This window comes from Microcaecilia unicolor, chromosome 7 (genome assembly GCF_901765095.1).
Source record: "Microcaecilia unicolor chromosome 7, aMicUni1.1, whole genome shotgun sequence".
Lineage (NCBI taxonomy): Eukaryota > Metazoa > Chordata > Amphibia > Gymnophiona > Siphonopidae > Microcaecilia > Microcaecilia unicolor.
In genome coordinates this window covers 108,550,119-108,570,523 of record NC_044037.1, presented here as the reverse complement: position 1 = coordinate 108,570,523, position 20,405 = coordinate 108,550,119, and the positions used below count along the sequence as shown (strand labels likewise).

The 20,405-nt window shown below is 43.1% G+C and overlaps 1 protein-coding gene across 1 annotated transcript in view; it reads left to right on the top strand.

Annotated features, from left to right (window-relative positions):
* The window catches only part of BCL7C (BAF chromatin remodeling complex subunit BCL7C), a 39,941-nt gene extending 27,042 nt beyond the window's left edge, over positions 1 to 12,899 (top strand). The window contains exons 5-6 of the mRNA XM_030210430.1: positions 11,481 to 11,566; positions 12,159 to 12,899. Of these exons, the coding sequence (XP_030066290.1) occupies positions 11,481 to 11,566; positions 12,159 to 12,287 (215 nt within the window). The 3' untranslated portion in view covers positions 12,288 to 12,899. The remainder of the gene's footprint in view (positions 1 to 11,480; positions 11,567 to 12,158) is intronic.
* Positions 12,900 to 20,405: the final 7,506 nt, after the last annotated feature.

Below are 20,405 nucleotides of genomic sequence, written 5' to 3'. Positions count from 1 at the left end.
ATCTGACGAAGAAGGGCAACCTTCGAAAGCTAATCAAGAAATGTATTAAGTTATGTCCAATAAAATAGGTATCATCTTATTTTCTTTTCCATGTTTTATTTTGTTTGATTTCTATGGATGCCTTCTACTGGGAAACTTGTAGATTTTAGGTTCAACTATGTATTTTTGTTTTCCCACAAATTTAAATTAAAGAAAAAACAGTTAAATACAACACAGAATGGTAACCGCATAACTAAATATGTCAGCAGACCTCAACATTTTACAAAATTTCGTTCATAACTAAAGACCACAAACCAGTGAAACTACTTCAGTATCACCTTGTGTTCCACTGCAACCATTCATATCAAAGAATAAAACAAACATCATTCCACCACATATAGCCAACCGTTCAGTGTGGAATTGTTCCTTCCAATTAGTTATAACTGGTTTTAATGCTAGAGAGATCATGAAGTCCAACAGTTTCAATTGATACCTGTCTTTTGGCATTTGGCCCATCTTTGACTTGATAACTCGCTGCCCTTAGTTGCAGCAGTGTGCTAATGCAGTGCCAGACCTCCAACCCGTACAATAAATAATCAGGTGTGAGAACGTTTTGGTTGCTAGGGTATCTGATGACACTTCCAACACAAAACCAAGGAGGCGTAACATCCAAATAGGTAGAAAGTTTATTGTGATAAAAACACCTCTGAGACTGAACACACAGTGCATGTGGTGTTTCATTATTTCAGAAGTCTGAAGAAGTGTAGCCACAAATTTGCCTGAAATCAGACAGACGACCTGAATGGCTCTTAGTGTATGGAGTCAGAAAAAAGGCACCTTTCAAGAGTGACCTTTCAGCTCAACAACGTTGTGAATCAATATATCTTCTACTGAAAGGTGCCCACTCTTCTGTTTTTGCCCTTTGGTTTTTCATAGTGGTATGTTCCTCCACCTTCGGTGGATTTTTTTCTCTTGATAACTTACAAGACCAGCAAATGGGGAGCACAGAAATCCGGGCATTTAGTTCTCTCTCAGAAAGTAGCCGGCACTGATTATCTCTGTTCAGCAATGACCACCAGCGCTGTCCAGATACCGACGATTTCAGTCCACTATCCGGATAACTAACTGAATAAAATTAACACAGCCCTTTTGCTGTCCGGTCTTTATACAGACTGACTTTATACAGTTACTAGACTGAATATCACTACTAACCAGATTAACACTGGTGACTGCCCTAACTCCACCCGTAGACCGTCCCAGCACATTCCGGATAGTGCCGCTGCAGTTGGTAGTTAATTTCTCCTGCATTTTCCGGATAATGGTACTGAAAATTCAGGGATAGTCCAGGAGTAGATACTGCTCCCCAGATAAATGCCTTTGATTGGACCAGTGGCGTAGCAAGGGGGTGGCGGTGAGGGCGGTCCGCCCCGGGTGCACGCCGCTGGGGGGTGTTGCGGCGCGCGCCTGTCAGCTGAGTTTGCTAACTTCGCTGCAGCTCCCTCTGCCCCGGAACAGGTTACTTCCTGTTCCGGCCGGGGCAGAGGGAGCTGCAGCAAAGTCAGCGAACTCAGCTGACAGGCGCGCGCAGCGGCACCCCCCCCCCCCCCCCAGCGGCGTGCACCCGGGGGGGGGTGTCATTTCGCCAGGGGGGGGAGGTGTCATTTCGCCAGGGGGGGGCACGCTGCACCCCGGGGGGGAGGGCGCATTGGCGATCCGCCCCGGGTGTCATGCAGGCTAGGATCGCCACTGGATTGGACCTCTGTTTTCCAGGAGGGTTAGTTTTGCCAGAGACCAGATACTGTTCCTGTAGCATTTTGATTAACTTTTTTAGTTGATTTATAAACCAGATAACAACAGTTGTTCCTTCAGTGCCCAATCAAATACAAAAGCTCAATAAACAGTGATTAAAAATATTCAGTTGCCCCTCCCACCTCCCTGCTGGCACATCCTCTACTCAATAGGCCATTGGCCCACCACCGCAACACAGAATACTCATCCCCGCAAATCAGTAATACCTCAGCTGTTCGACTGTTCAATCCCTCCCCACCTTTAGGAAGACTGCAGAAAATAAGTCCGCATTTGCTTGTAAGAATCCAGCTTATCAAGGCAAAGTGTTTTGAGTCTGTACCGGTCACAGAGGAATCCCAACTTCAATTTAACCATTTGGAGGGAAGGAATCTCCTCAGCCTCCCCCCCCCCCCCCCCCCCCCAATGCTGCTGCCACCATCACCATTCTTGCAGCAGCAAATGACAGTAGCAGCAATCTGTCCTTGAGACCTTGAATCTGAACTTTGGTCTGGGATAACTATTACTCTCCTGGGGGGTATTTGGCCAGATTGTCTTGCAAGTTGGATTTGTATTTCTCTGTCTTGAAATCACAGCATTTTACTGTTAATGGCTCTTGTTTTTTCATTCTCTCGTGATCTGAGTCTCATATTTTGGGAGCTGATTCATGTGTAAAACAGGTCCATAACAATACTTTGATATAATGTATTGAATCCAGCATGCCAGCTCCTTCTAGTATTCCAGATATTCTCAGGTTTGACCTTCTGTCTCAGTTCGCCCTGACTTGTTCCTTTTCTTTCAGAAATTCAACTTTTTTTGACAGTTGGTATTTGCGAATTGTAATCCTTTAGTTCTCTCACTCCAGCTTCTGCTTCTGTACTCTTTGCCTGGAAACTCTCTCATTTTGCTCCAGTGGGGGCCAGGGCCGGGATCTCATATCACAGGTCTTCAGTCACAGCTATCTGGGGGTTTTCTTCTGTTTTATATCTCTTTCCTGTTCCCTTTGCTTAGTCACTGTAGTGACAGTTCTTGACTGTGGGTCATGCAGCAGAAATTCCGCTGAAAACCCACACTCGTGGGTACATGGAGGGTAATTCTATAACAGTGCACCTATTTGACACCTATTCTATAGTTAAAAGTAGCTGCCTACTTTTCTTTAGAGAATACTAGCGTAACTGTTCAAAAGCATGTGTATAATTTAAACATGATCACTTATACCAGCTGTAGAGGTGCTGTAAATGTTTGCATCAAGATTGTTCAATGATGTAAGTAGAGTATAGTTTGTTTACTTTTATTTGATATACCGCCTTTACAGTAATAGGTCAAAGCAGTTAACAAAATTTTTAAAAAATTAAAGTTAAAATAACTTAAAATAAGATAAAGAAAATAAATACATTACTTGGATAGGAAAGGTAAGCAGTCGAGCAAGATCATGCATAACACAAGCATTAAAAAAAATAAACGTTAAAGCAGTCATTCAATTCTGCACTTCTGCATGGCTAATGGGACAAGCTGTCAGCGGACAAATTAAATGCAAGTTGAAAAAAATGGCTCTTAAGTAGAGTTTTACATTTAGGAAAGGAGAGTTCTGATCTGAGGGCTTGGGGGTAGGTTGTTCCAAAGCTTAGGGGCTAAAAAATAGCTGAAGTCCGCTTGGATTCATGATAGGCTGATCTTGGAGAGTGAAGAACCAAGTGATGTGCATCCAAGGAATGAAGTGATCGGGAAGGAGTGTAGGGAATTATAACACAGGAAAGATAGGAGGGGAAACCAGAACGGAGTACCTTGTGAGCAAGAATCAATATTGTGAACCAGACATGATAAGGAAAAGGCAACCAAGGAAACTGAAGAAAGAGAGGAATGACATGGTCAGATTTTTTTGCTTTCAGAAAAGGCGTGCTGCTGAGTTATGAAGAGTTTGAAGATGATTCTGTTGAACCGAAGTAATACCTGCATAAACTGAGTTACAGTAATCAAGTCGTGATACAATGAATGTGTGAATAAAAGTATGCATTTCTGTGAAATCAAGAAACTTACTAATAGATCAAAGCCAAAACAAAATTTGAGTTGGACAATCTTAGAAATCTGAAACTCAAAAGTTAGCTGTGAATCAGTGATAACCCCCAGGTAACAAAATGATGAAACTGTTACTAAAGATGTGTTGAAAAAGTAAGAGGTAGCGAGGGGAAAGGGTAGGAACCAGACACCTAGCAAGCTGTGGTTTTGGATGGGTTCAGTACAAGTCTATATGCAGAAAGCCAGTTATATTTTTATTTATTTGTTGTATTTGTATCCCACATTTTCCCACCTATTTGAACCTGAGTTACTTTATAAAGAGGACCAAAATCCGTAGAAACCAAAGAAGTGGGATAAATAAGAAGAATATCATCAGCGTAGAAAAGAAACGAATGTTGTGATCCTGAAGCAGGGTTGCGAGGGGGCTTAAGAAAGTGTTGAAGAGTAGAGGGGAAAGAACAAATTGCTGGAGGACCCCCCACTGAAAGGAGGGGGTAACTACTGTGAAAGATCGATCAGAAAGATAAGAAGAGAACCAAGCCAAGACAGAACCTCCTACTCAAATTGCTTGCAAGCGAGTAATCAAAAGCAAGTGGTCAACTAAATCGAAAGCAGAGGATAGGTCAATAGAAACAAGAAGAGTCACCAAACCTTTGTCAAGAATAGAATGAAGTTTGCTAAGTAAACAGGCAACAGTTGTCTCTGTGCTGTGGTGTGCTTAGAAACCTGATTGTCTGGGTTGCAAAGTAGAATTATTGTCAGTGAATGATGCAAATTGATTGAAGACAAGTTTGTCTGTAACCTTAGAATCAGCGAAGCAGTGGAATTTTTCAGCACTGGAAAGACTACTGCTTTTTTCCAACTATGAGGGACAGTATCAGAGGGAAGACTCAAAGGGGCCCTTTTACAAAGGCGCGCCAAAAAGTGGGCTGCAGTAGTCGCGTGTATTGGACAAGCGCTGGACCATGTCTCCAGCATGTCTGGAAAAAAGTTTTTTTTTTTTTTGGGGGGGGGGGGGGGGGGAGGCCGGGAAATAGACGTGTGGCAAAATGAAAACCAGCGCGCGCCTATTTATTGCCTGACCCCTTAACACCACCCATTGACTTAGCGGTAAGGGCTCATGAGTTACCCGCACAGTAACCGTCCAGCGCACACCAACTGCTGATTACAACCCGGAGCACCTCCGCATTAGAAAACAGAATTATTTTCTACCATGTGTTTTTGGCACATGCCAAACTCTGAATTACCACCAGGCACACACGCTAGCCGGGCGGTAATGCTGATTTGACAAACACTGCATGTGCATAGCCCCTTGCACGCCTTTGTAAAAGGGTCCCAAAACGACCAAATGAAGTAGAAAAGGTTCAAGACCATGACGAGGGATTTTTAACCAAGAAGAAGGAAGCGGCTCAAGCAAGCATGTTGTAAGCGCATATGTTTAAGTAAATTGGAAAAAGCAGTGAGGGATGGTATAACAAAAGAAGTCAAAGTGGCACATGAACCTGTGCTGGTAGGGGGATCAAAGGAAGCTGAGGATACAGTGGCATTTGGAGACGGCAGAGTAGCAAATAATTGGGTAGCTTTGAGAAAGAAATTACCATTCTATCTGTGGTAGGAATAAATGAGAGAGTAGAGTTAGGAAAGAGCGGTTGGTTGGTAAGGCATGAAATAATTTTAAACAGTTCCCTAGCAGGGCAGTTGGAATCTCTGAGAAAGTTAAGGAGATAATTACGTTTAGCAGTTTGGATCTCTTTTTTTTGTAATGGGGCAGCTGAGGCTTTGAAAGAATACAAAGACTTGGGACCACGGAGTTGTCACAAAACATATTCTGCTGTGAACCTGCCTTTTTAGTAGTAAGGAGACCATCTTGTTTTATATTCTTGGACCACTGCTTTTTAACATATTTGTAAATGATCTAGAGATTGGAATAACTAGTGGTAATTAAATTTGCTGATGAAAACATTTTATTCAAAGTTGTTAAATCGCAAGAGGATTGTGAAAAATTGTAAGAGGACCTTACGAGACTGGGAAATTGGGCATCCAAATGGCATATGAAATTTAATATGAGCAAGTGCAAAGTGATGCATGTGAGACAAAGAAACCCAAACTATAGTTACGTGATGCACAGTTCCACATTGATGATACATTGAAATCCTCTACACAGTGCGCAGTGGCGGCTAAGAAAGCAAATAGAATGTTAGGAATTATTACGAAGAGAATGGAAAACAAAAATGAAATGTTATAATGCCTTTGTATCGTTCCATGGTGTGCCGCACCTCAGATACTGTGTGCAATTCTGGTCACCGCACCTCAAGAAAGATATAGCAGAATTATAAAAGGTACAGAGAAGGGTGATGAAAATGATAAAGGAGATGGGACAACTTCCCTATGAGGAAAGGCTAAAGCGGCTAGGGTTCTTCAGCTGGGAGAAGAGATGGCTAAGGGGGATATATGATAGAGGTCTGTAAAATACTGAGTGGAGTGGAACGGGTAGAGATGAATTGTTTGTTTACTCTTTCCAAAAATAGTAGAAATAGGGGGCACACAATGGAGCTACCAAGTAGTAAATTTAAAACAAACTGGAGAAATATTTCTTCACTCAACATGTAATTAAACTCAGGAATTCGTTGCTAGAGAATATAGTAAAAGCAGTTAGCTTAGCAAGGTTTAAAAAAGGTTTGGATAATTTCCTAAAAGAAAAATCTATAAGCCATTATTAAGATGGACTTGGGAAAATCCACTTCTTATTTCTTAGATAAGCAGCATAAAATCTGTTTTACTGTTCTGGGATCTTGCCAGGTACTTGTGGCATAAGAATAGCCATACTGTGTCAGACCAGTGGTCCATCTAGCCCAGTATCCTGCTTCCAACAGTGGCCAATTCAGGTCACAAGTACCTGGCAGAAACCTAATTAGTAGAAACATTTCATGCTACCAATCCCGGAACAAGTAGTGGATCCATCTCAATAATAGACTATGGACCTTTACTCCGGGAATTTGTCCAAACCCTTTCTAAACCCAGGTAAGCTAACCCCTTTTACCACTTCCTCTGCCAGCAAGTTTCAGAGCTTAATTATTCTTTAAGTGAAAAAATAATTATTCCTATTTGTTTTAAAAGTATTTCCATGTAATCTCACTGAGTGTCCCCTGGTCTTTGTACTTTTTGAAAGAGTGAAAAATCAATTCACTTTTACCCATTCTACTCCACTCAGGATTTTGTAGACCTCAGTCATATCCCCTCTCCTTTTCCAAGCTGAGGATCCCTAACTTCTTTAGCCTTTCCTTATATGAGAGGAGTTCTCACCCCCTTTATCATTTTGGTCGCTCTTCTTTGAACCTTTTCTAATTCCACTATATCTTTTTTGAGATACAGAGAACAGAACTGAACACAATACTCAAGATGAGGTCGCACTATGGAATGATACAGAGGCCTCATAATATTCTTGGTCTTATTTTGCATCCCTTTCCTAATAATTCCTAACATCCTGTTTGCTTTTTTTGGCTGCTGCTGCTGCATACTGGGCAGAAGCTTTCAGTGTATTGTCTACAATGACACTTAGATCTTTTTCCTGGGTGCTGACTCCTAAGGTGGACCCCGCATCAGGTAACTATAATACGGATTATTCTTCCCAATGTACATCACTTTGCATTTGCCCACATTAAATTTCATCAGCCATTTGGATGCCAAGTCTTCCAGTTTCCTGAGGTTTTCCTGCAAGTTTTCACAATCTGCATGTGTTTTGACAACTTTGAATAGTTTTGTGTCATCTGCAAATGTAATCACCTCACTTGTCGTTCCAATTTCCAGATCATTTATAAATATGTTAAATAGCACCAGTCCCAGTACAGATCCCTGTGGCACTCCACTATTCACCCTCCTCCACGGAGAAAAATGGCTATTTAGCCCTACCCTCTGTTTTCTGTCCAATAACCAATTCATAATCCACAGAAGGCCATTGCCTCCTATCCCATGACTTCTTAAAACTTTTCTCATGAGTCTCTCATGAGGAACTTTGTCAAAAGCTTTCTGAAAATCTAAATACACTGCATCAACCCACTTACCTTTATCCACATGTTTATTCACGCCTTTAAAGAAATGAAGCAAATTGGTGAGGCGACTTCCCTGGATTGGCCACTGTTGGAAACAGGGCTTGATGGACCTTCCGTCTGTCCCAGTATGGCAATGCTTATGTTCTTAACTCCTTTAACTTCCTATAGTTATGTAGTAACAGCAATTTATGAGCAAAGTTTAAAATCCTAGCAATGACTGCTCATTGTTTAACTGCCCCATATGCCTGCTTTCCCATGCAGTGAGCCCACCTAATGTGGATAGGGCCCAAATTTGCATTCTTAAGTAATACCATGGAAAGCCAAAAAAACAAGAGCTTAATATTCCTTAGGGTCTCTTGGAGGCCATTAGTCTTGTGTTGTTTCTTGTAGACCAGTTTTCCAAATCATGAAGCTTATATTTGTAGCCAGCTTGTAGATTTGTGTAATTTCTCCAGGTCTGTAAACTGCCTATTAAAATCCGAAACCAGTTGAGTTAGTGACTGCACATTACCATCAATAGTGTCAATGGTGTTAAGTCTGACTTCAAGAGCTTGTACTAGTTCATCAGTAAGTTTTTGTATCCCTGCGTCACTCACCAGCTAGGTCTGCCATGTTAGGTTCTCCACAGATTGCAGATGTGGTTTATCTTTATCCTTTTTCGCTGATCACCATTAAGTCACACTTTGCAGAGATATTAGTCCATGCACAGTAGAGCAACGATAGGGTGAGACTTCCAGCAATTTGATGCAGAATTCTGTCCAATACATTAGAACTGAGAGAGGACTCAGGAGAAACACTGCTTCCCAGCTTAGTGCATCATGTGATCCCCTGCGTGGCTTTTGCTGTAGGTTCATAGTGGACAGAATTGGTATTTAAATTCCTCAGGGAGTTAGCCTTGTCTTCATGGATTCACAGATTTTTAATAGTAATATGTCTTTTGGAATCATAATTGTGTCCCGACTTACCAATATCATCTGCATACTTATCTTCATCCTCATTTTTCACAGGGGGAGATAAAGGAGAGAGAGATGGTGGAGGGAAGAGAGATGGGAAAAGGCAAAAGGAGAGGAAGGTTGAGAAGGAGAGATGAGTGGGAAGGGGCAGAAGTGGAGAGATGAGGAAGGAAGGAAAGATGGTGGAAAAGAGAGAGAGAAGCAAGTTGGGAGGGGTGGAGGGAAAGATGAGGTTGGGAAGGTGTGGGTAGGGAAGAAGGGTGTGTGCGAAAGGATGGGAGGGGAGAATGGCTTATGAGAAGGATAAAAAACACAAGGAAAAGGGAAACAAAAAAAAATGAAGCAACAGAAAAACGATGGAAAGCATCAAGTTGATGGAAAAATTTAAAAGGAATGCTGCAAGAGTAAAATGGGTAACAGAAGAGGGAAACTTAGAAATAAGAGGGAAGCGGAGGTTTGGGAAAAGGAAAAATGAATTAATAAAAGATAAAAGAAAAGTATTTTAGAAAGATTAAATGTTAAAAGTTATAAAATACAAAGGTTTGGAAATATTTTATTGTCACCCTGCTGCAGCTACAACTAAGCAGGAGAGATGGTTGAGATAGTAGCAACAATCCTGGAAGGATTGTGTTTATGTGTGGAAGAGAGAGTGAGTTTCAGCGGAGTGGAAGGGGAGCAAAACCATAGTATTTGACAGTGATATTTTATTCTGTATTTTGTCTACTTTATTACATCTATTTTTTTATAATTCAATTTTTTATGTTGAGTATGTATATTTTATTTGTAATTTGTTTAGTTATAGGCAAAATATAAATGAGTAAATAAATAAACCTGTGCCACTATGAAGGAAGTCTCTGCTGCTAATCAGAATTCCTTACCTCTTGTCCCCACTAATTGAACAGTCAAACTACACCTATGGGGCCAGATTCTATATATGGCGCCTAAAAATTCCACGCGGAACTGAGCATATTCTATAAAATTTAGGCGCAGTGTATAGATTACGCTTAGTCGATACCTTAGCACTTAAGTCTATGTGCAGCCATTTATGCCAGTAAAAACCTGGTGTAAATCCCTGCACGTAGATCTAAGCGCATATGCTGCAATTACATGCCCATGAAATGCCTATTAACATGTCTCTTTTAAACTATGTGCATTTATTTTGAATTGCGTGCTTTACAATTTAGTCGCAGTTCTTTATAAAATACACTTAGCGATTTCTGCATATAAATTGTAATTAGTGCTCATTATTGCTTGTTAAATGTTGTTAAAATCACTGATTATCTGCTTACTCCAGTTAAGTTACGTGTGTATCTCTGCACGGAATCTAGGCGCTATATATAGAATCTGGTGGATGATGTATAAAAGGTAGGGACTGGAAAGAGTGTGCCTACATATGTGTTTCTGGAGGTGTAGTTTGGGCGGAACATGGATGGCATGTGAAGTATGCATATATTTTATAAAATACACTGGTGCACTCAGAATACATGCATAAATTTTACATTTTTTTCAGAGCAGGTGTACATTTGTACATCAGCATTTGGGTGCTGTTGGGGCTGGTTCTAGGAGCTCATGTTGTCTTTATAAAATAGATATCACCAATGCGGCCCCTTCCCACACAAAAAAAGCATAATTAGTATTTTTTTTTAATTTAATACATAAAAGCAAAACAACCTAACTTTTACGTACTTGCAAAAACATTTCAACATGCTTCAGCCTAATGATTCTACAGGAAACTGCAGGAAAATGGCTTCCAAGCTAATATTTAAACATACATACAAATGAGCCAATCAGAATCAAGCATGTGACCACTAGTCCACCAATCATAATAAAGCTTGCCCATTCAACAGCTTTGTTGAGTCCAGCTTGTACAGTTTTCAGTTTATGTACTCAGTACTGCTCGTGGAAAGTCTGTAGCTGTTCATGATTGCCACTCAAGTGAGGAGGAGGAACGGAATCAATGATTCGCCACTTAATATCATTTCAAAGATTGACACAACAGGCCAATGGGATACCGGAGGCACAGCCTCACTCAGAGTGCGAATCTGGCTTCTGCACTCATTCCGATGAAGCTGCATTTTACGCTGTGTCCTGCCGACGTAGACTGAGGGGCAGGGACAGATGTGATGGTATAGAGTTGCAAGTAGTAAAATGACAAGCTGCAATTCTATATCCATTGGAGGTCAGATCCAAACTTCCCCATCAACGGTGAATTCACACCAGTTGCAATGTAGCGTCATTGGGCTGAAGCATGGTGAAAAGGTTTTGCAATTAAATTGAATTATGAAAGTCGACAGCCTGAAGTAGAGCTAGCACTCAAACCATGATCACGTTGGTGCTTTTCTTGATTACAGCTACAGATGGCGATTCAGATTTGCAAAGTGCTCGTATAAGAATGTGAAAGCCTCTGTTATGATGGTCCCACTTCTATTTCAATAACGTTATTTCTATGAAGTACTTGCATGTTTGAGATGGTGCCTTTTATTGGTATTGCCTTTATAAAATAGGCTTAAATAGGTGTATTTTGGGCTTCTCAGATAGGTGTTCTCTGATAAACTTGCTCCCACATTGATTATTATTTGTAATTCACGAGCACGTCCTCTCTTTCTCTCTCTCTCCCTAGTCTACACATACAATAGCTTTCCTTTTCAATACCTTCTTCTCACCTCATCTACTGTTTATCTGCTTCACATTTTAACAGGTGGAGGAGTCCTGCCGATAGAAGGAACAGATGATCCTCCCATGCTGACAAAGGAGGAACCCATTCCAGCATTACTCCAAGCAGAGGTGAGCTCAGCACGTCCCCTGTGCTGAATAGGGTTTTTATTACCTGGCCCTTCACTGTTGACAACCCTACCACTTGCTACACCTGAGCTACATGTTGGAAGCGCAGAGCTTTGAGCATCTCAGGTTCTGATCCCACTATTACTACTAGCCCTCATTGTGTGACTTTCGGCATCGAGTCACGAGCCCCTCATTCTACAACAGGGTACTTTGAGTTAGGTGCCATTTGTTTGCATATGCTGTAGAATACTAGCACATAAATGTAAAAATACGAGCTGTGCACACAGCACTATTCTGTAAGATATGCTCACAGTTGCCTTAGCGTGTAAATGCAAGGGGCCGTACACATGGGTAGAGCGTGGGTGAGAAATAGGCTTGTCTCCCACTTACGTACACAACTTACAGAATTACCCCTCAGAAGCTGTGCCCCTGCAGATCCGACTTTTGCCACCACCTCTCACTATGTGACCTTTGGCTTCTACTTCCAATGTCATAGTTCCCAACAATTCTTACCGTGTGATGTCTGTCCACTGAGAAAGACTGTAACATTGTAGTCTGGGTTTAGAATATATTATTTGTTTGTCTTTTCTTAAAGGAGCAGAGTGAGGACTATGAACCCATCCTGGAATTCCCAGAATCTGCAGAGGAAGACTCCCTAGGGGCCCCACCTCTAAAACGTGTCTGCGTTGGGGAACAGCAACCTGCAGGGATTCAGCCCCCATAGCACTGGGCCTTCATTTGCCAAACAACAGCCAAATTTCTTTCTGCTCTACCGTTCTTCAAGAAAGTCATCTTTCCCAATAGCGCTGAGAGAGACAGAGGCAGAACTTGAATGGTAGAAAATTTAACTGTGCCTTTTAAATCAGCAATAGTACACAAAGTCACATTTAAAAAAATAATTCAGTTGCCAACTGTCTATCTCTTCTCCTTATATCTGTACACTTTTTATCTCGGTGCAGAGGAAATACTTTAGAGTTTATAAAGTTTCTCAAAAGATCCTCCACTGCCATCAGTGTGAAAGTGAATCCATCAGAGGTGCTGCTGTGAGAATTGTCAACAGGGTGCCCTGTTCAGGCAATACACTGATGTAAAGCAAGTATAGAACACACCTAGCTGAGAAACAGACTGTCAGCGGACCTTCGTGCACACATCACACTGATACCTGTAAAGCAAGAATACAGCACCAACAGCTGAAAAACAGATCTTCATTAGAACCACCCTGCAAATGTCACGTTCATATATGTAAATGTTATTCCTTTTGTGTTTTAAAGCGTCTTTATTTTTAAAGTTTTTAAGGAAGAAAAAAAATTTAAATTAAAAAGCCAGATGAAGTCTATTTGAGGCACTTAATGTCTTTTTCTGCTGTCATATGCTATGTTGTTTCCTGTAGCTGAAGGAAGTTTGTTTCCACTATAAAGATCTACCAGACTTCTTAATTTTGTCATTCCTGGAGAACAAGGAAAGGGAACATAATGGTTATGAGGGACTGTGCCCCAAAATGAAACAAGTCCTGGTAATAAAGGATAGCATTTCCATCAGTGCGGTTCTCCTAATGCTATAGGCATGAAGGGCAGTACTTGTAGTGCTATGTTGAGGTGCCCAGAGTTGAAGCACATCCTCATTATGAAGGACAGTGTCTCTAGCAGCTTAGAGCATCCTCCAGATCTCTTCCATTATAACCAGAATAACTACATTCACAAAGTCAGCGGAACAAGAAGTTATAACAGTATTGTAGTTAGACTGCTAGTTAGTCTCCGTCCCTGCTCCTGCTGTCTGCCCTCTGCCCCTCAGCTGACCTGAGCAGGTAGGGCTCCCTGAGCCTCGCCAGCTGAAGACCAGCTCTTCCAAGCAACAGTCCATGGCATTGTTAATGCGCTGCTGGCAGGCTGTACATGCTCAGTGTTTGCACATGCACGAAAAGTGCATTCACAGGGTCTGGTGTCTGTCGATTTGGGGACATACCGGCTGCCGCTTGAAAGAGCTCTGGCTGCTGAAGGGGGAGGAATTGTGTCCAAGCCTTTGCTGAAGTCTAAATAAATCTCATCCAGTATTCTCATCAAGTCCTGCAATCTGTTATATTCCAGAAACTGCGCTGTCCTGTGTTTTTAGCAGGTCTTCCATTAATTTACTCACTAGAGGTCAAACTTTTTCTTCACCCAGCGCATAATTAAACTCTGGAATTCGTTGCCGGAGAACGTGGTGAAGGCGGTTAGCTTAGCAGAGTTTAAAAAGGGGTTAGACGGTTTTCTAAAGAACAAGTCCATAAACCACTACTAAATGGACTTGGGAAAAATCCACAATTCCAGGAATAACATGTATAGAATGTTTGTACGTTTGGGAAGCTCACCAGGTGCCCTTGGCCTGGATTGGCCGCTGTCGTGGACAGGATGCTGGGCTCGATGGACCCTTGGTCTTTTCCCAGTGTGGCATTACTTATGTACTTCCATTCACAACTTCCTTCTTAGTTTGCATTTGTGGGGAGGGACCACATCCACCCTTCTCCAGTTTTTCGGGGATCACTCCCCAACTCCAAGGAAGCATTGAAAAGTTCAGGCTGCAGAGCACCAGACCTTATCTAAGTTCAATCAGTACCCTTGGATCTATCCCATCCAACCACATCACTTGTCTGCTTTTAGTTTAGCTAGCTAGCACCTTATGAACTCAAGCTTTCTGAAAATCAATTGAGGTCTACTTCACTTTCATTCCTATATGTGTTTGTTTTCTGTGGTTCACTCCTGCCATCTCTTCCTCCAAAAGCTTTCATAGTATTTCCTCTTACGATCCCCAGAAAGCTCCTGTAGTGTCTTCTCTCACCACGCCCAAGCAATTCTAATGCCTCATTTCATCATGCTTCCTCTCCTCTAGACCTTCTCCTGTCCTCGGTGCAGCAAGCCTATTTCCTCTTTCCCACTTGGCACGAGAAACAGCAAGTACTACAGTGTCTGCTCCCTTTCTACATGGGGCCTGACTTGTATCAGTTATGGATGTGCTGCTTAAGATGACTCTAGTCTGCCTAATGTTTACTCTGACCCTGTTACATTCTTCATTGCAAGGTATTAGGCAGTGGTGGATCCTACTGACTCTATAGTGCAGTCCCTTGATGCTTCCGCCAATACACATGCTCCCTAACCACCTCTGGAGACTTGCTGCCTCTAAAGCCATAATAGGTGTTTTCCACATGCAGCTGCCTGTAAGTTTGAGCTGTTACAGCCCAAATTCACATTATTCTCACGAAACTGAACAAACAGTATGGGAGTTTGGGCACTGTGGTTCAAACTGAGATTTATGTGGTGCCAGAAGAAAGCAGAATATTTGTTCCAAAGGTGGCATCACCAATAAACCTCTGGAGAAAAAATAGAAGGCATAAAAAAACTGGGGGGGATCCAACTTGAGGGATCTAGGGATAGGATGGTGAATGCTTACTGGTGGGGACTGAGACTGGCTGAGAGGGGTTTGGACAGAAGTGACTGAGGGGAAAGAGATGGGGAGCCTGGATCTTGGGGAGAGGGTGTAAGAGAAATGGGCTGGGGCACAGGGAAAGAGAATATGTTTGGGGTGGAAGATGGGCTTAGATAATGTGGGGATGATGACTTTATTTTAGTTGCATCAGTCACTTTGAATATGCCTGAGGAGCTGGACTGACTGCATCATCGGGGGGGGGGGGGGGGGGGGGGAACGACCCTCCAGGCCAGCTCTGTCATCAGAGGGGGACTCCTCTCATTGTCAAAGATACCCCATTAGAAAAAATAGTGAAGATCATTGATTCACTGTGTATCTGGATTCTAAATCAAATTGAAAGAGTGGTTAAAACCGTATCCCAAAGCGTGAGTGATGTAACTGAAACCTAAGTTATATTCCTGAATAACCTGCAGTGTATAAAGAAAGTGATGAGTGAATAGATAAGAGTTTTAGTGATGTAATCGGAAAGAAAGGATGGAGTTTGGTAATGTAGAAAAGGAAACAACATTTTTGCAGTGCTTTACATGTGTGAAAAGAAAGAGAGGAGTAGAAAAGAACCCTGAAAGGTTACAGGTGCTAATCTAATACACCTACCCCCTTGCGCTTCATTAATTACTAGTAAAAAAGACCCCGTTTCTTACAGAAATGAAACGGGTGCTAGCAAGGTTTTCCTCGGAGTGTGTATGTTTGACAGAGTGTGTTTGACAGAAAGTCAAATACGTTAGCGTTTAACTTTAAAAAAGGAAACTATGATAAAATGAGAAGAACTGAGAGAGTAAAAACTGTACAACAGGCATGGACGCTGTTCAAAAATACCATCCTGGAGGCCCAGGCCATACATATTCCGCGAATTAGAAAAGAAAGACGGAAGTCCAAAAGACAGCCGGCCTGGATGAAAAGAGGTGAAGGAAGCTATTAGGGCTAAAAGAAACGCCTTCAGAAAATGGAAGAAGGAACCGTCTGAAAATAACAAGAAGCAGCATAAGGAGTGTCAAAGCAAATGCAAGGCGCAGATAAAGAAGGCCAAGAGGGATTACGAAAAAAAGATAGCATTAGAGGCAAAAAAATTTTTTTCAGTATATTAAAAGCAGGAAGCCGGCAAAAGAATCGGTTGGGCCGCTGGATGACCGAGGGGTAAAAGGGGCGATCAAGGAAGACAAAGATGTAGCGGAGAGACTGAATGAATTCTTTGCTTCGGTCTTCACCGAGGAAGATTTGGGTGGGATACCGGTGTCGGAAATGGTATTTCAAGCGGACGAGTCGGAGAAACTTACTGACTTCACGGTAAACCTGGAGAACGTAATGGGGCAGTTCGGCAAACTGAAGAGTAGCAAATCTCCTGGACCGGATGGTATTCATCCTAGAGTACTGATAGAACTGAAAAATTAGCTTGCGGAGCTACTGCTAGTGATATGCAACTTATCCTTAAAATCGAGCATGGTACCGGAAGATTGGAGGGTGGCAAATGTAACGCCCATTTTTAAAAAAGGCTCCAGGGGAGATCCAGGAAATTATAGACCGGTGAGTCTGACGTCGGTGCTGGGGAAAATGGTAGAGGCTATTATTAAAAACAAAATTACAGAGCACATCCGAGGACATGGATTACTGAGACCAAGTCAGCACGGCTTTTGTGTGGGGAAATCTTGCCTGACCAATTTACTTCAATTCTTTGAAGGAGTAAACAAACATGTGGACAAAGGGGAGCCGGTTGATATTGTGTATCTGGATTTTCAAAAGGCGTTTGACAAGGTACCTCATGAAAGGCTACAGAGGAAATTGGAGGGTCATGGGATAGGAGGAAATGTCCTATTGTGGATTAAAAACTGGTTGAAGGATAGGAAACAGAGAGTGGGGTTAAATGGGCAGTATTCACAATGGAGAAGGGTAGTTAGTGGGGTTCCTCAGGGGTCTGTGCTAGGACCGCTGCTTTTTAATATATTTATAAATGATTTAGAGATGGGAGTAACTAGCGAGGTAATTAAATTTGCTGATGACACAAAGTTATTCAAAGTCGTTAATTCGCGAGAGGATTGTGAAAAATTACAAGAGGACCTTACGAGACTGGGAGACTGGGCGGCTAAATGGCAGATGACGTTTAATGTGAGCAAGTGCAAGGTGATGCATGTGGGGAAAAAGAACCCGAATTATAGCTACGTCATGCAAGGTTCCACGTTAGGAGTTACAGACCAAGAAAGGGATCTGGGTGTGGTCATCGATGATACACTGAAACCGTCTGCTCAGTGTGCTGCTGTGGCTAGGAAAGCGAATAGAATGTTGGGTATTATTAGGAAAGGTATGGAAAACAGGTGTGAGGATGTTATAATGCCGTTGTATCGCTCCATGGTGTGACCGCACCTTGAGTATTGTGTTCAATTCTGGTCGCCGCATCTCAAGAAAGATATAGTAGAATTGGAAAAGGTGCAGCGAAGGGCGACTAAAATGATAGCGGGGATGGGACAACTTCCCTATGAAGAAAGACTAAGGAGGCTAGGGCTTTTCAGCTTGCAGAAGAGACGGCTGAGGGGAGACATGATAGAGGTATATAAAATAATGAGTGAAGTGGAACAGGTGGATGTGAAGCGTCTGTTCACGCTTTCCAAAACTACTAGGACTAGGGGGCATGCGATGAAACTACAGTGTAGTAAATTTAAAACAAATCGGAGAAAATCTTTCTTCACCCAACGTGTAATTAAACTCTGGAATTTGTTGCCGGAGAAAGTGGTGAAGGCGGTTAGCTTAGCAGAGTTTAAAAAGGGGTTGGACGGTTTCCTAAAGGACAAGTCCATAAACCGCTACTAAACGGACTTGGAAAAATCCACAATTCCAGGAATAACTTGTATAGAATGTTTGTACGATTCTCTGTCCCCTGCCCCCCCCCCCCCGTAGCCACCCAGCGATTCTCCTCTCTCCCCTGCTCCCCCTCCAGCCACCCAGCGATTCTCCTCTCTCCCCCGCCCCCCCTCCAGGCACCCACTGAGTCTCTGTCGCTCCTTTGAAAGTGCTGCCCGTCTGTAGCCTTCCCTTCGAGTTCGTTCCCTCTGGGTCCCGCCTTCTGACGTCATTTCCTCTTTTTGCAAGGGCAGGACTCTGAGGGAACGAACTGGAAGAGAAGGCTACAGATGGGTAGGGCTTTCAAAGGAGCGACGGAGACTCGGTGGGTGCCTGGAGGGGGGGGGGGCTGGGTGGCAATGACGTACCGGGCAGGTGGGTTGGGCGTTTTTTTTACAAACTGTTGATTGGTTCCTTGTTCTTGTGACGTTGTGGGACAGAGCCAATGAAACGCTGAGTTACAGACTTACGAACCCTACAGTGCCACGGAGTCAGCTTCAGAACGTTGGAGGTGCTTTTTATTATATAGGATTACATTGCTCCCACATCTAATCTGCACTTCATTGTGTTAGGGGCATAGCTATGGGTGGGCCTGGGCCCACCCGTTTGGCTCACACCCACCCAGCAGTGCTGCCCTCTTGACAGCACCAGCGTGGGGAAAGCAGGCTGGGATGCTGCAGTCCTGCATGTCCCTTCCTTCCATTGTTGCTCTGGTTTCAAAGGGGTAGCTGCCTGCTGCTAACCTGGAAGCTTCCCTTCTGCCGCATCCTGCCCAGGCAAAAAGAAAGTTGGGATGGGGGGCGTGGCAAAGGGAGGAAAATGTTGTGAATCCTGCACTCAAGCCAATTAAGGACGGAGCCTCTCCATCTTCACCAGCTTCTTTGGTGGCTGCAAGCTAGTAACCTTGAGGCATGCTATATGTTCCTGGATCGGGTAGGGCAGCAGCTTAGAAAAGAATACAGGTAAGCTTCATTAGGTAATTCCCTGCTGGTACTTCATGCTGCTTGATCCATTGTCTTGACTAAGGTTACTTATAAAGATTTGCTGGCCGTACAAACTCATGAAGACAAAGCATGATTCCTGTTCTGCATTTAATTGTTTTCTGGTTGACTCAGTCTTTCATTTCTTGCTGCTTCAGAGTTTTGATGGCAGTAAGTCCTCCGCTGGCCTAGTGTAGTGTTTAGCTCTTCAGTTTTAGAGAGGTCTTCATGGAGGATTGGGAATATGAAGGTCCTCTTCATGGCCCAAGTTATGCTCACAGGCCTTACACCTATCTTCTCCTTGACTCCTCCCCCTCCCCCACACACACCCATTTTCCTTTGTGGGAAGGAAGAAATAGAGGCACCACAGGGCCTGTAAACATACAAGCTTACCTGCCCCACACTTACCTACAACATTCTGCTACCCCTCCCCCCCTTAGCTTTTCATAATGCTGGAAATTAAGTTGAGGGAAGGGAGCCTGGGATTTGAGAAGAGAAAGGACAGTGGGGGAGAGGGATGGGCCCTGGTAAAGCAATGATCACAGGGGCCCTCTCCCTCACAGATTCCTCTGACAACTACTTGTGACACTGCCTTCAGCACCAAACTATGGAACAACCTTCCACTCGCTGTAGGTAATCAGTCCTCTCTTCCTGGCTTCAAACAAGCCCTGAAAATATATCTGTTCTCTCTGACTTTCCCTCCCTCCTCCTGACACCTTTGACTATTTTGTCTTTCTAGCTTCTGCTTTTATTTGTATTTGTGCTTTTATGATTGGCTAACTGCTTATTGCCTTTTTCCACTGCGACTGTCCCTGATGCCTTCAAACATGCCGTAGTCACCCCACTCCTCAAAAAACCTTCACTGGATCCTACCTCTCCTTCCAACTATCGCCCCATCTCCCTTCTCCCTTTCTTATCCAAGATACTAGAATGTGATGTCCACCGTCGCTGCCTCGACTTTCTTTCATCTCAAGCTATTCTTGATCCACTGCAATCTGGCTTTCACCCCCTTCATTCAACCGAAACAGCACTTGCTAAAGTCTCCAATGATCTATTCCTGGCTAAATCCAAAGGGCTCTATTCTATCCTCATCCTTCACGATCTTTCCGCTGCTTTTGACACTGTTGATCACAGCCTACTCCTTGGCATGCTGTCCTCACTTGGTTTTCAGAACTCCGCTCTTTCCTGGTTTTCTTATTATTTCTCACAGCGTACTTTTAGTGTATACTCTGGTGGATCCTCCTCTTCCTCTATCCCGCTGTCAGTGGATGTACCTCAAGGATCTGTCCTAGGACCTCACCTTTTCTCCATCTATACTTCCTCCCTTGGTGCTCTGATCTCATCCCACGGTTTTCAGTATCATCTTTACGCTGATGACTCCCAGATCTACCTCTCCACACCAGAAATCTCGGCAGAAATCCAGCCCAAGGTATCTGCCTGCCTGTCTGACATTGCTGCCTGGATGTCTCACCGCCACCTGAAACTTAATATGTCCAAAACTGAGCTCCTTATCTTCCCACCTAAATCAACCTCTCCCCTTCCCCCATTCTCTATTTCTGTGAACAACATGCTCA